This window comes from Lagenorhynchus albirostris, chromosome 11 (genome assembly GCF_949774975.1).
Source record: "Lagenorhynchus albirostris chromosome 11, mLagAlb1.1, whole genome shotgun sequence".
NCBI lineage: Eukaryota > Metazoa > Chordata > Mammalia > Artiodactyla > Delphinidae > Lagenorhynchus > Lagenorhynchus albirostris.
This window is the reverse complement of record NC_083105.1, coordinates 24,823,406-24,835,952: the sequence shown is the minus strand read 5'-3', so window position 1 is coordinate 24,835,952 and position 12,547 is coordinate 24,823,406. Positions and strand designations below refer to the sequence as shown.

General features: G+C 39.3%; 1 protein-coding gene across 2 annotated transcripts in view; it reads left to right on the top strand.

Annotated features, from left to right (window-relative positions):
• The window catches only part of CFAP54 (cilia and flagella associated protein 54), a 301,163-nt gene that overhangs the window by 24,998 nt on the left and 263,618 nt on the right, over window positions 1-12,547 (top strand). For both annotated transcript variants that reach the window (XM_060164794.1, XM_060164793.1), the window contains exons 5-8: window positions 2,191-2,249; window positions 10,105-10,248; window positions 11,871-11,984; window positions 12,108-12,209. In XM_060164794.1, coding sequence (XP_060020777.1) covers window positions 2,191-2,249; window positions 10,105-10,248; window positions 11,871-11,984; window positions 12,108-12,209 — 419 coding nt within the window. The remainder of the gene's footprint in view (window positions 1-2,190; window positions 2,250-10,104; window positions 10,249-11,870; window positions 11,985-12,107; window positions 12,210-12,547) is intronic.

Below are 12,547 nucleotides of genomic sequence, written 5' to 3'. Positions count from 1 at the left end.
CCGTTGGAGTAAACACCTGACTGAGACATCTGGGTGTTTGGGGGAAGGGCATTCCAACTGGGAGATTAACAAGTGCAAAGAGCTTGTAGTTTTAAAACTTTGGAATTTAAGTCACGAAAAAATAAATTGACCTGCAGTCAGTTTCTCAAAATACATTTGACCTTTCCAGTTAGACGTTAACACTCTTTTAATTGACTATTATACACACACACCCTTGTTTTTAAGACATTTAACCAGTCTTCGTTCTTTCACAAAATCTAACTGGGTAAATGAATGTTGGATAACATCTGACATCTCAACTAACCTGAACCCAACTCATTTGAACCCTCAAATAGTCAAGATTATTTTGGTGGTGGCTGTCTTAGATGAAAAGGAGTCACGTGACAAGGCAATAAACTCCGTATTAGGGATTTGGTTAAAAATCAAACCAACTCGCAAAGATAGCCTGAGAACGTAAAGGTTTAGTCTGTGCTCCGTTTTGTACCATGTACTCTCTCCATTGGGCTCCTGCCGTGGAATCTGTGAGCCATGCCAAGATCCTGAACCATCAGAGAAGGATTCTGTTATAGTCAGGGTGCACTAGGGCTGCAAAGGTTAAAGGCACATCTTTGAAATACAGAGGGCCCTTGTTATTCTTGAGGGCGGTCTCCTGGGGCTTTCTGAAATCCTGCAGCTCCCATTGCTGAATGTTTGGGCTTCTGGCTTACACCTGAATCACGTGTTTTGTGGAGAGTCATGTGTTTCCTATGCATATCCTTACTTGGTGACTTTTTTTTTTTTTCCCTGAAAACACAGTTACACAGTTGGGTCAACAAAGCCAAGTCGAGATGAGAATGCGGAGCTTGAGCTCTTACTAGCTGAGTGGTTTTTTCCCCCAGTGGATCTTACATGAGATAAACAACTCTCTGTCATGGGAGCAGGCACACTAAGAATGTGGGGGACTTGTATTCTCTGTGAACTTTATGGTACTTTAAGTGTTTAAGATTCTATTCAGTACTTTTTGGTCACTGATTTGTGTAATGTTTATTGTGCTTGCAGATGTATTTTAATCAAGGGATGTGTGTTTTGGAGCAGATGCTGTTTTCTCAAAGCTTTTAAAGTTTAAACATGAACATAGGATTTGGAATTGTTGAATTTTGGTGGTTATGAATTTTAGATGAGATATTTTATAGAAAATATTTAGATTGATTGTCATTATAATTACATGCCTTTTTAAAGCACGGTATTATACTGTTTTTTGGGTTATGTTTATAGCCTGATAATGTCCTTTGTATACAGAAGGCTATATGGTGATGTCATTCCCCACTCGTCCTCCAAATGCTGCCATAAAATAGTCTTCTATCCTCATTTAATTAGTGGCTTGATTTTAAAACAAAATCATACTTGAATGATCTTAAATAGGAACTGGAAATGGCGTTTTTCATTAGAGTGCTTATGGGATGTACCTTAATAATGGGGTAAATATTATATGAGACAGTGAATGAATATAATACAACCTTTTATGCATTATGAGTTTTAAATTATGAGTTTCCTTCTTGTGTATTGTGTGCCATCTGATTAAATGTGTATTCTAGTCTTATTTGGAGATAAATCTTCAGTTTTTCAACTGTGAGGAAACCATGGGAATCCATAACATTTTATGTGAATTAATAAAACCACAAAGTACATAAATTATGCTACTAAGATACTCTTTTGTTCAATATATTTCAAAACTTAAACTGCCTTTAAAATGAGACTAAAAGAGGTGCTTCCCTGGTGGCGCAGTGGTTGAGAGTCCGCCTGCCGATGCAGGGGACATGGGTTCGTGCCCCGGTCCGGGAAGATCCCACATGCCGTGGAGTGGCTGGGCCCGTGAGCCATGGCTGCTGAGCCTGCGCGTCCGCAGCCTGTGCTCTGCAACGGGAGAGGCCACAGCAGTGAGAGGCCCGCGTACCGGAAAAAAAAAAAAAAAAAAAAAAGAGACTAAAAGATTTCTGTTTCAACATATTTAAAATATGGTCATATTAGTTCTTTCAGTAATTTGGCTACAAGTTACAAAAAAGTTTATAATGATTATAACTCTCTAGCCAGTATCAGATTTTCTCATGAGAAAATCACTTGTTTTGGGAGCTACCAACTTAAACTGCAGAAATTGGAATGTAAAATTTCATCATTTGACTGTAAAACATGTTAATCTTTTTCTCCATCTAGGTACCATTTACATTTACACCATTTGCAGAAAACTGATGATCATAGGTCAGTCTTCTAAGGTATGGAATTTACCGACAAAATATCTTCCCCTGTAATTCCTGGCTTTCTTAAGACTTTTGTTAGCATTGCATACTAAACAAAGAAAATTTGTGAATTATATAACAAAATTTAGTGAATTTACATAGGTTTACTGTTTTTAGTTTTCCTTTAATATGATCATGTAAAAATGTAGACAATAAAGTATTAATGAGAAGAAAGAATTCTAAAATTGATAGGTATTTCTCCAGTGCCCTTCAGTCTCTCAAATTAGTCATAACTTGTCAATACGTTACTGAACATCCATCTGATAACTATATCTCTGGGGAGGGTGGCCATCCATTCTAGCTTGCCCAAGACAGTCCTGTTTTATGCCTGTTGTCCTGGAGTAAGTATTAATAGTGCCTACTTTCACTTTTAAAAATGTGCTGGTTTGGGTGATAAACTATGGTTAGCCTGTTTATGTCTTGTTATGGAGCTTGGACTGCATTTTGCTTGAAGAGCTGGACTGTACTTATGGTCCAGACACTAGTTGGGTGAACAAACTCTTAAACTATGTCCCAGTTTTGAGCTGACTTTGTTTTACAGTAAGATTCTCACTGACCAGTACTTACTGCTTGGTTTCAGCTCGAGGAAGTGGCTGACACTTCTGTTGACTTCCTTACCATGTTGGTAGCACTTCTGTCTGCAGGAGACATATTTATTCCCTGTGTTCACTGTCCAGTCATTGGAATGTAGGCCAAGAAGGGAATATACTCTCCTTGAGACCATACTTGAGTTCTTTCTGGCATTTGCAACACTACTACTTTAGTCTTCTCAATTGCATGCAAAACCTTGCTCTGAATATTCTAACGCTCGGGACAGATATTTTTTCCTTATTTCCTCAAAACACAGCCAAGTATCTTAAAAGTTGACAATGCTTAAAAAATAGATAGAAGCAAAGATATTTGCATGCTTAATGGATAACATTAATTGGGTGTTCTCTCTCTGTTTTGTTCCTTGCATTTAAAAGCCCTATTACTGACAGTGACTTGAACAAACTCTCTGCCAGCTTTTTGAGTGTGACTTAAAATGAGGGGAGACTGTCCCATGTATAATGTAAATTTGGCCTGCAGACTATTCCAACGATTCTCTATCCAGTTCCAGATGATTTCCTAAAAAGAATTTGCAATCTTCTGTTGCACTTGCTGTAGCAACAAATACTGCTCCGTGGAGCCATCGTAGTTTGGTCTGCTTATAGCATTTGTCTGGCAAAACTTTGAAGGACAGAGATGTCTGTGCCAACATTTAACTGTTAGTGTTTGTACTTGTTAATGCTGAGAGAATTTTAATTTAACATGATAGTCATCTTAAAATAATTTCTTATTTATACCCTTTGTAAGACATCTTCTTTCCCCCTCATATAACTTGAGTTTCTCTCTGACAAAATAAGGAAGGCCTGAAGGAGGATCGTTCTATGTCCCAATCTTGTGGGATGGGAGTGGGGGAGTGAGGAATGCAAGAATTTGGGGGTGGTGGGTGGCTGTACAGTTGGCACTTTCAGATCAGGGTGAAATTCTTTCAGTTTGTTCAGTATAATAAGTTTCAAGGAAATTAATTTTCACCCTGAAATTCACAGACCCTCAGCTGACGAGTTGATTCCTGAGCTGAGACTATAAATGGGCTTGATGGGTCCATTTAATGGGGACAAGCCCTTGGCAGTCCAGCCACGTCTGAATCCTCCTGATTCTGTAGCTACTTTAGAGTTCAAGTCTGTTATAGCAAAAGACAGAAGGAGAAACAGATGTGGAATCCTTAGGCTTTTCTTGATGTCACCCCAGAGCAATCTAAAGTCCTGTTCCTATAGGAGCTGGGAATTATGATTACCATTTGTTATTATTATTGAATCCCTACTCTGTGTTAGGTACTGTGCGAAGGGCTTTGCATACACAATAATGCCATAATAGTCTTATGAGGTGGATACCACCACCATCACTGTCCTTTGTCTAATGAATGCTTATCATCTCTATGGTATGCTTCTAAGCGCTTTCACATATTATCTCATTTAATCCTCACACCAGCACTTTGAGAAGGTGCCATCATTACCTTTATCTTATAGACGAGGAAGCTGAGGCTTAGAAAGGTTAATTTGCTCAAGGTCACACATCTAGTTAGAGATGTAGTGGGAGGCCAGAGCCAATGCCACCCTGTACTGTCTCTCAACACCATTAGAATAAGGCGTGTCTGTTGGCATATCCCATGACCCACCGTATTTTGGTTCATCTCTGCAAATGGAGGACTTGTGTGGGAGCTCCTGATATAATGTTGAAATATTTTCTGACATGACTGAAGGCATCCTGAAGACCAAGACTGGCCAGGGCTTTTCCCCGAATGGGAAGCACTTTTGTGCTGAGGCAGGTCACCAGCATAAGCTTAGCGAATGGAGGGAGGGCAGTTCTCTAAGCCTCTTTCCCTGAAGACATAAGACAGTTTGCTTTCCTTTATGGTAAAAGCTGTAGTTTCTTCTGAGGCATTTACAACTGTAGTATAGTACTCAGCAAACATTAAAGAATTCAGTAGAATCTATTTATTCTAAGAAAATGTTGATTTCTGTTTTCCCTATTTACCAAATTGAAATAGTTTGGTAAAGTGTGTGGCTTGAACAGTGGTTGTCAGATCAGTCCTCATATGGTTACATAAACTTCAAGTCCAGACTTTGAAATGCTTCTCAGTGTTTTCCCTCAAAGGGTATGAGTTGATATAAATGACGCTGCAGTGCCATCCTGTGGCTCAGCTGATTAATTGTGTGTGTGTTTTTCCTACCTGACACCTGAACCATGCTTTTGCTAGGCTCCTATAATATGGTTTTTCAAAGTTGCTTTTTTTTTTTAAATGAAGACAATAGTCCTCCTGAAATCGTCAAGTTTTTATTAATAGAAATAATTCAGGGGCAAGAAAAAATGCTACAAATTAAGAGAGGTTTTTTTTTTTTTTTTTTTGGAAATGGCATTTCATCTTTAAAACCTGAATGATGGTTTCTCAGAGCCCTAAGTGGAATGATGGCTTTTCTCCTTTTTGTCATAGTTTCCCTGTTTAGTGGGAAGAATCCTGCTGCACTTGGGAATCCAGAGACCTGAATTTCAGCCCCAGCTCTGTCACTTACAAGCAGTTTAGTCTCTTGGAGTCAGATTAGGTTACTTTTAAGGTCCCTTCTGGCACTAAAATCTGTGATTTAGGGTCTTTGATGCTAAGTCTGAGGCCAAACCCAAACATCATGTGAACAGCTGTTCACTGATGCTATTTTTACTTTGAAATGTGAAATTTCTAATACCAGGAATCCTGAAAACTTTGGAAAGATGTGGATATAAGGGGGGGGGAGTTTATACATGGTTTAATTCCACCTCCCCCCAAATACAACAACCTGAATGTAAAAATCCACAATAAGATTTCTGTGTAGCAGATACGAGGAATTCAAGAGTTTTGCTGACTGTTAATTCCATATCAGTTGTGTGGCAGAATCAGCAAACAATGACAGCAGCAGCAACGAAAACAGCCATAAAGCGACCCCAGGCCAACTTAGTAGAGATATAGTGTCTAGAACCAGGGAGGGGGAGTTTCCTTTCACTATGGTCTAGTTACACACTTTAAAGGGGCTTTGGCAACCTGGAGCAAAGCCGTGGAAGACCAACCATGATGGGAAAGGGAAGTGCAGTCCTGGGAGGTATAGAAGTGCTTGGGGATCTTTTTCCTGGAGAGAGAGCTGGGGGAGAGGGCAGGCTGCATAGGTGCTTTCAGATTCTTGGAAGGCGGTGATTTGCAAGTTGAGGTTTGAGTGGTCTTGTGCTGTTCCAGAAGACATAACTAGGATGAATGCACCAGAGGTGTATCAAGGTTGATTGCATTTCAGATTACAGAAGTTCATGTTTAGAATTGTCTTCTTATGCCACGTGGCATATTCCTTGTTACTGGAGGTGGGAAGTCGTGGGCGGGGAAGGTGTGGGACATCAGGTGGTGGTGCTAGTGATGTTGGGGAGGGGATGAAATTAGATAGATTTTCAACCCTTTGATCCTGTGATTACCTGAAGTAGGTCCATGTTTAGCATCATGAACTGAAACTTTTCAATGAAGTTCAGTCAGTCAGTCAGCAGAGATTTGTTGCATGTTTACTACATGCCAGATAAAATTCTGGGGGCTGGGGATACAGTGTGAACAAGACAGACAGGGCCCTTTCCTAAGGTGAACTTGCATTCTAGTGGGATGAGCTTACATTCCCAGCGGATAGCAAAGAATATTACAAGTCTGTGTCAAACACCGCTTTGCTTCCAACAGCCCCCTTTCCTCTGGACTCAAAATTGACCAGACGGTGGAGAGTTCTGGCTTTTCAGGCTTCTTTTTTCTTTTAGATGTCCGCTGAGCTGCTTGCACACATGTTATACACATTGTCTTTGAGGGCTCCAAAGATGGTAATAGGGTCTGAATGTTACCAGTGTTTCATCTGTTTTTACTGTTAAATGCTTTGTCAATCTGATGGGTTTGCTTTATACCTGTGAAGCTCCTGGACCTTTTTGATGATTTGCCTTTTCACATTGGGTTTGACTACTACAGACTTATTTTTCCTTAATTATTTCCTCAGTTATTGAAGGCTGAATTTGTGATTGGAAGAGGAGCTTTTTTCTGTTGTCCAAATTTATTATCATTATTTTCTTGAGAATCTAGACGACTTGTTAACTCTCCCTTGGTTGTTTCTGCTGACTTTAGGGTTGTTCAGTGAATTCATTGAATAGCACTTGGGAATATCTGCTAGGTACCTGGCACTGCTCTAGGTGCTGGGGATATAATAACAAAAAAGGCACTGTTGTTATTTTCAAAGAGATCAGAGTAAGGTTTTGGAATCACACACAGGAGCATATTAATGCAATTGGATGTGACATATATATGTGTATGTAAGAATCTATGTAAATTATATACAGTGTATAGATACACATGTATATACATACAGTGCAATTACAGGAGAGGCAGAATTGAAGCAAAGAGCATTTCTCTTTACGGATGTTAGCAGAGTCCTCTTCAGCAGCTAGTTCTCTTTCCCCTGCTCTCCCTCCCCCTTCTCCTCCTCCTCTTCCTCTGTCTTTCCCATGCTCCCCCTTCCTTCTTCTTTGTCTTCATTGTCATTAGCAAAGCTAACACTTAGTATGTGTTTACTGTGTTCTAAGCACTTAGCATGTATTAATGAAAACAATCCTATAAAACAGTTACTGGTATACCTGTTTTGCAGATGAAGAACCTGAGGCTCGTGGAGTTTAACTGTCCAAGTACCACTGCTAATAGTGGAGGTAGAGTTTCAGCTCAGTCTTATGGGAAAGGAGAGAACAGAGTGAGCAGAGATGCATATTTGGACCATTAAGATGTTTTGTGGAATGGAAAGTATTTTGGACCAGCTTTAAGCATACTATGCAAGGTCAAGAGTAATGGGGGTGGGGTGGGGGAAGGCAGGGACTAGGTTGTGCCCTATAAATGCCCTATAAAGGAAGCAACTGCACAGCACAGGGAGATCAGCTCAGTGCTTTGTGACCACCTAGAGGGGTGGGATAGGGAGGGTGGCAGGGAGACGCAAGAGGGAGGGGCTATGGGGATATATGTGTATGTATAGCTGATTCACTTTGTTATACAGCAGAAACTCACACAGCATTGTACAGCAGTTATACTCCAATAAAGATGTGAAAAAAAATGCCCTATAAAGGGTTTGAACTTTGTTATATAGACAATAGGGAACCATTGAATGTTTAAATCACAAGAGTGACACAATTCAATTTGCATTTTAGAAGGATAACTCTGGTGGATTAAGGAAGATGCTTAAGGAAGCGGGGTATTTAAGAAGATAAGGAGACAAGTGAGGAAGTATCCCAATAGTCCTGGGAGACTGCTTTGTTAAGGCTGATATTTTCCCATGGATAGAATTTAGAATTTGATATTCTGAGATACTTTGCTCATAGATTCTTATTTCCATCCCAGTAATAGTTCTAATAGCAATATGTGGAGCAGAGCCCAAATTTCTTCTAATATTCAATCAAGTGAAGGGCAGTACAGTCCATTTACCGTTTGAAATTTTATTTTTTTAAAATTTTTATTGGAGTATAGTTGATTTACTATGTTGTGTTAGTTTCAGGTATACAGCAAAGTGAATAAGTTACACATATACATATATCCACTCTTTTTTTTTAGATTCTTTTCCCATATAGGCCATTACAGAGTATTGAGTAGGCTATACAGCAAGTTCTTATTAGTTATATATTTTATAAATAGTAGTGTGTATGTGTCAATCCCAATCTCCCATTTTATCCCTCCCCCCTTATCCACTGTTGACCATAATTTTTCTACATTCATGACTCGACTTCTGTTTTGTAAATAAGTTCATTTGTACCCCTTTTTTTAAAGGTTCCACAGATAAGCTGTATCATACGATATTTGTCTTTCTGTGTCTGACTTACTTCACTCAGTATGACAATCTCTAGGTCCATCCATGTTCCAGCAAATGGCATTATTTTGTTCTTTTTTATGGCTGACTAATATTCTGTTGTATATATATACCACATCTTTATCCATTCCTCTGTTGATGGACATTTAAGTTGCTTCCATGTCCTGGCTACCCTTTGAGGTTTTAGAATATTTTTTTTTTGGCTGCGTTGGGTCTTTGTTGCTGCACGCAGGCTTTCTCTAGTTGTGGCAAGCGGGAGCTACTCTTTGTTGCGGTGTGCGGGCTTCTCATTTGTGGTGGTTTCTCTCTTGTTGCAGAGCATAGGTGCATAGGCTTCAGTAGTTGCAGCATGTGGGCTCAGTAGTTGTGGCTTGTGGGCTCTAGAGCTCAGGCTCAGTAGTTATGGCACATGGGCTTAGTTGCTCCGCAGCATGTGGGATCTTCCCAGACCAGGGATCAAACCTGTGTCCCCTGCATTGGGAGGCAGATTCTTAACCACTGCGCCCTAGAATATTTTCAAAGAAAGGAAAATATTGACGAAGTTAACTGCAGAATACATTATCATCAAATAGTGTTTCCCAGTTTCAAATAGTGTTTTCCAGGGCTTTATGGGAAAAATATGTCCAAAAAGGATTATCACTGGGATTGTGGGGAAAAGTTCTTTAACTGTAGATAGAATAGCACAAGAGGCTCTTACATATATTCCAACGGATGGGCCAATAACAATGGTGACCCTTCCCCCAAATTTTGTTTCAGTTTGTACCTTCGGAATAATTACACTGGTAATAGGCATTATTTATGGACGGCTTACAATTGAGTCAAAATCATCCTAGTGTGTCATGTACATTATCTCCTTCCCATAATAGTACTGCAGTGATGTGCTAAAATATCCATTTTATAGATGAGAAAATTGAGGTCTGGAGAAGTAAAATGACACAGATACTAGGTGTTAAAATTGGAACTGAAGCCCAGGTCTTTTTGCTTCTAATCCTGGACCGTTTCTGCTAAGTATCACAGGCCCCAGATTGTAAGCCTTTCCTGTTTTTCCCTACCCTGTTATGCCAGTTTATTTTCAGAATAATACATTGGTTTGAGACCAGCTAATAACAATTGCATTGTTGGAATTAGCTCCTGGACTACTGTTGACACTTGATAAATGTTAATAAAAATAAGCTGAGTTCATAGGATTTTAGGAGCTAAGAAGGAAGACATTCTAAAATGGTTAACTTGAGATTTTGAGTTCTTGAGATAATTCTTTTACTTTTAAATGCTTGTTTTTTTAATTGACTCATTATTTGTGGTATTTTTAGTTTAAGTAGTCAGCAACTTGGGCTCACCACTCATAATTTGATAACATTAAATGAAAATCGGCATTATTAGCTTAAAATGAAAAGACATTCTATTGTGCCCTTTTTCTGTCTCAGGCCTTGGAATATCTCCTGTGGGCCAGTGTATGTATGGAATCCTCGGTCCCACTTCTGTCCATCAGGTACTTGAAGTGGAGAGCTACTCTTTACACCGCTGTCTGTCAATGCTACTATGACTGCCAGGCTGGTATTCACGGAGAGGTACGCTGCTTTTAACTCTGAGGATGCCAGTATTTAAAAATACAACATATTCAGCATTTTTTTCTTTAGATGAGCGGCAAGAAAACAAACAAGCAAACAAACAAAACCCAAAGAATTGCAGTGAAGCAAAGACAAAAGTCCCAGGCTTTATTTGCAGAAATTTGCTTGACTTCTCCATTCTGTTGGTCTCTCGCATCACTTCCTGTTTCCCCTTTTATTCTCTATTCAGTTCTACCGTCTTTACTCCTTTTCTGAATCAGATCTCTGATATCTTCCCTTCCTTATTGTATTCTTGTATGCAAGCTACTTTCTTTCCCTGTTTAGTTACTGTGTTCCATGCCACCTACCATCCATTTGTCTTGCTTTTCTCTGCTTCCTACCACCATTTATTTAGTATACTCTATTTCTTATTTTTCCTCTTTTCCTATGTATATTTTTGATTGAATATTTGAACTATAACTTAACTGGTTGGGGCTTCTATTGGTCTATGCCACACCTCTGTGCAGATGAAAACAGGTACTCTCATTATGGTATGTGGTACTTGGCTTGTCAGTGGATGGGGTCTTGGTGAGAATTAGAAACAGGCACCCTTTCCTTTGGGCGAACCTGTCCCTGCACCAGTGTGCATAGCTTGGTGAGTACAGGGTGGGTTGGATTTCAGCAGGAGAACAGCTTAATACAGCCCTTGTGGGGTACTTTTTCTAGCCTAGGATACATTCTAGAAACTGCTCACCATACATGCGTAGTTTTAGTGTACTAGTGGTGGCATGTTTCTATAGCTATTAAATTTATCAGGGATCGAAATGTTTGCAGAGTTTTGACCATTTGATTCCTATTGGAATTTTTTCTTATTGGAAAATGTAACCCTTTATGTTACTATTGTGTTCTAGAAGCATCTTCATGAAAACTCATAAATTATAAATAAAGTACTTCAAAGAACTAGTAAAATAAATTGCATGAATTGAACTTGTTTTGCTGTTATTGCTAAACAATTATAATAATGGTGAACTGATTAAATAAGCTAGCCTGCTTCCTTTCCTCATATATTAATAAATACTTCCTATATGTTGGGTACTGGAAATCCAAAAATGAATAAGACCCTTTAAGGACCTCACAATTTAGTGGACAGTGTGAACAATTGAATAGATAATACAGCTTGTTTTGGTAGAAAGGTTAGAATTTGAGAAGAGCACTGAGGAGGGGTGTGTGTGTGTGTGTGTGTGTGTGTGTGTGTGTGTGTGTGTGTGTGTGTGTGTGTGTGTGTGTGTGTGTGTGCGCGCGCGCGCGCGCGCTTGTGTGCGTACGTGTGTACAATGCCAGAGAAGCGATCGTCTATATGAAGCTGCTGTTTAGCCCAGAATTTGACTTTCCTTACTTTTTGAATTAATTCATAAAGTTAGTATATCCAACATTTTATTAACTTTAGATTTACAGAAATTAGTGGTGCTTCTCGGAAATGATTGACCGGATAGCTACCATGTTCTAAAGAATCAGCATCAGCATAGAGTTTAATTCACCAATTAAATGAAGTGTCTGGGAGAATAAAACATACTGTCTTGATACATTTTTAATCACTATACTCTTAACTTAGTATGAATTAAATTTATTTTAATTGCATGTAGGCATTTGCTCGGCGTGCTTTGGCTAAAATTGATGAGTTAAGGCAACTGGAATTAATGAGTTCCTCACAATCACAGGAAGAATCCAGAGGATATTATAGAGAGGCCACGATAAAGGTATAAAAATTTCATGAAATAACAGAAATTTACTGTACTCTACAAATGATTAAGTACTTAATATTAGTAGTTGAGAAGTACATCCCACTGTTACTTCATATGTAATTCTTCTTTTTGAGGCAGATGGCAGTCATGATCTTCAAAAGGGGAGTATTTGAATCTAGAAGAAGAAACAAAAGCTTCTTTAGACCAAATATAAGAGCTAACCTAAGGGAAGCACAAACTGTAAGTCTCAGAATGTCTTCTCTGTTTTAGACTCTTTTTGCAGTGCGTTTGTGTTATACCTCTCTGTCTTTTAAGCCTAGACACTAAGTATTAAATCCTGGCCCCTAATCCCTGCACCAGTGGCAAATAGAAGAATGCCTTCCCAATTTGGACACGGCCTTGCTTCATCCCTTTCTCAAAGCTTTTGTACCTTCGCACAATCCCAGTTTTGTAACATGAAAGGCCAAGAAGCTGAAGAGCCTGGGAAAGGTTCAAATGCACAGGCTTCTGAGTGGTGCTGCAGAGGCCTTTTGACCACTTGGTGTCAGCTTCAAAGGCATTGAGGATGGAGAAGAGGT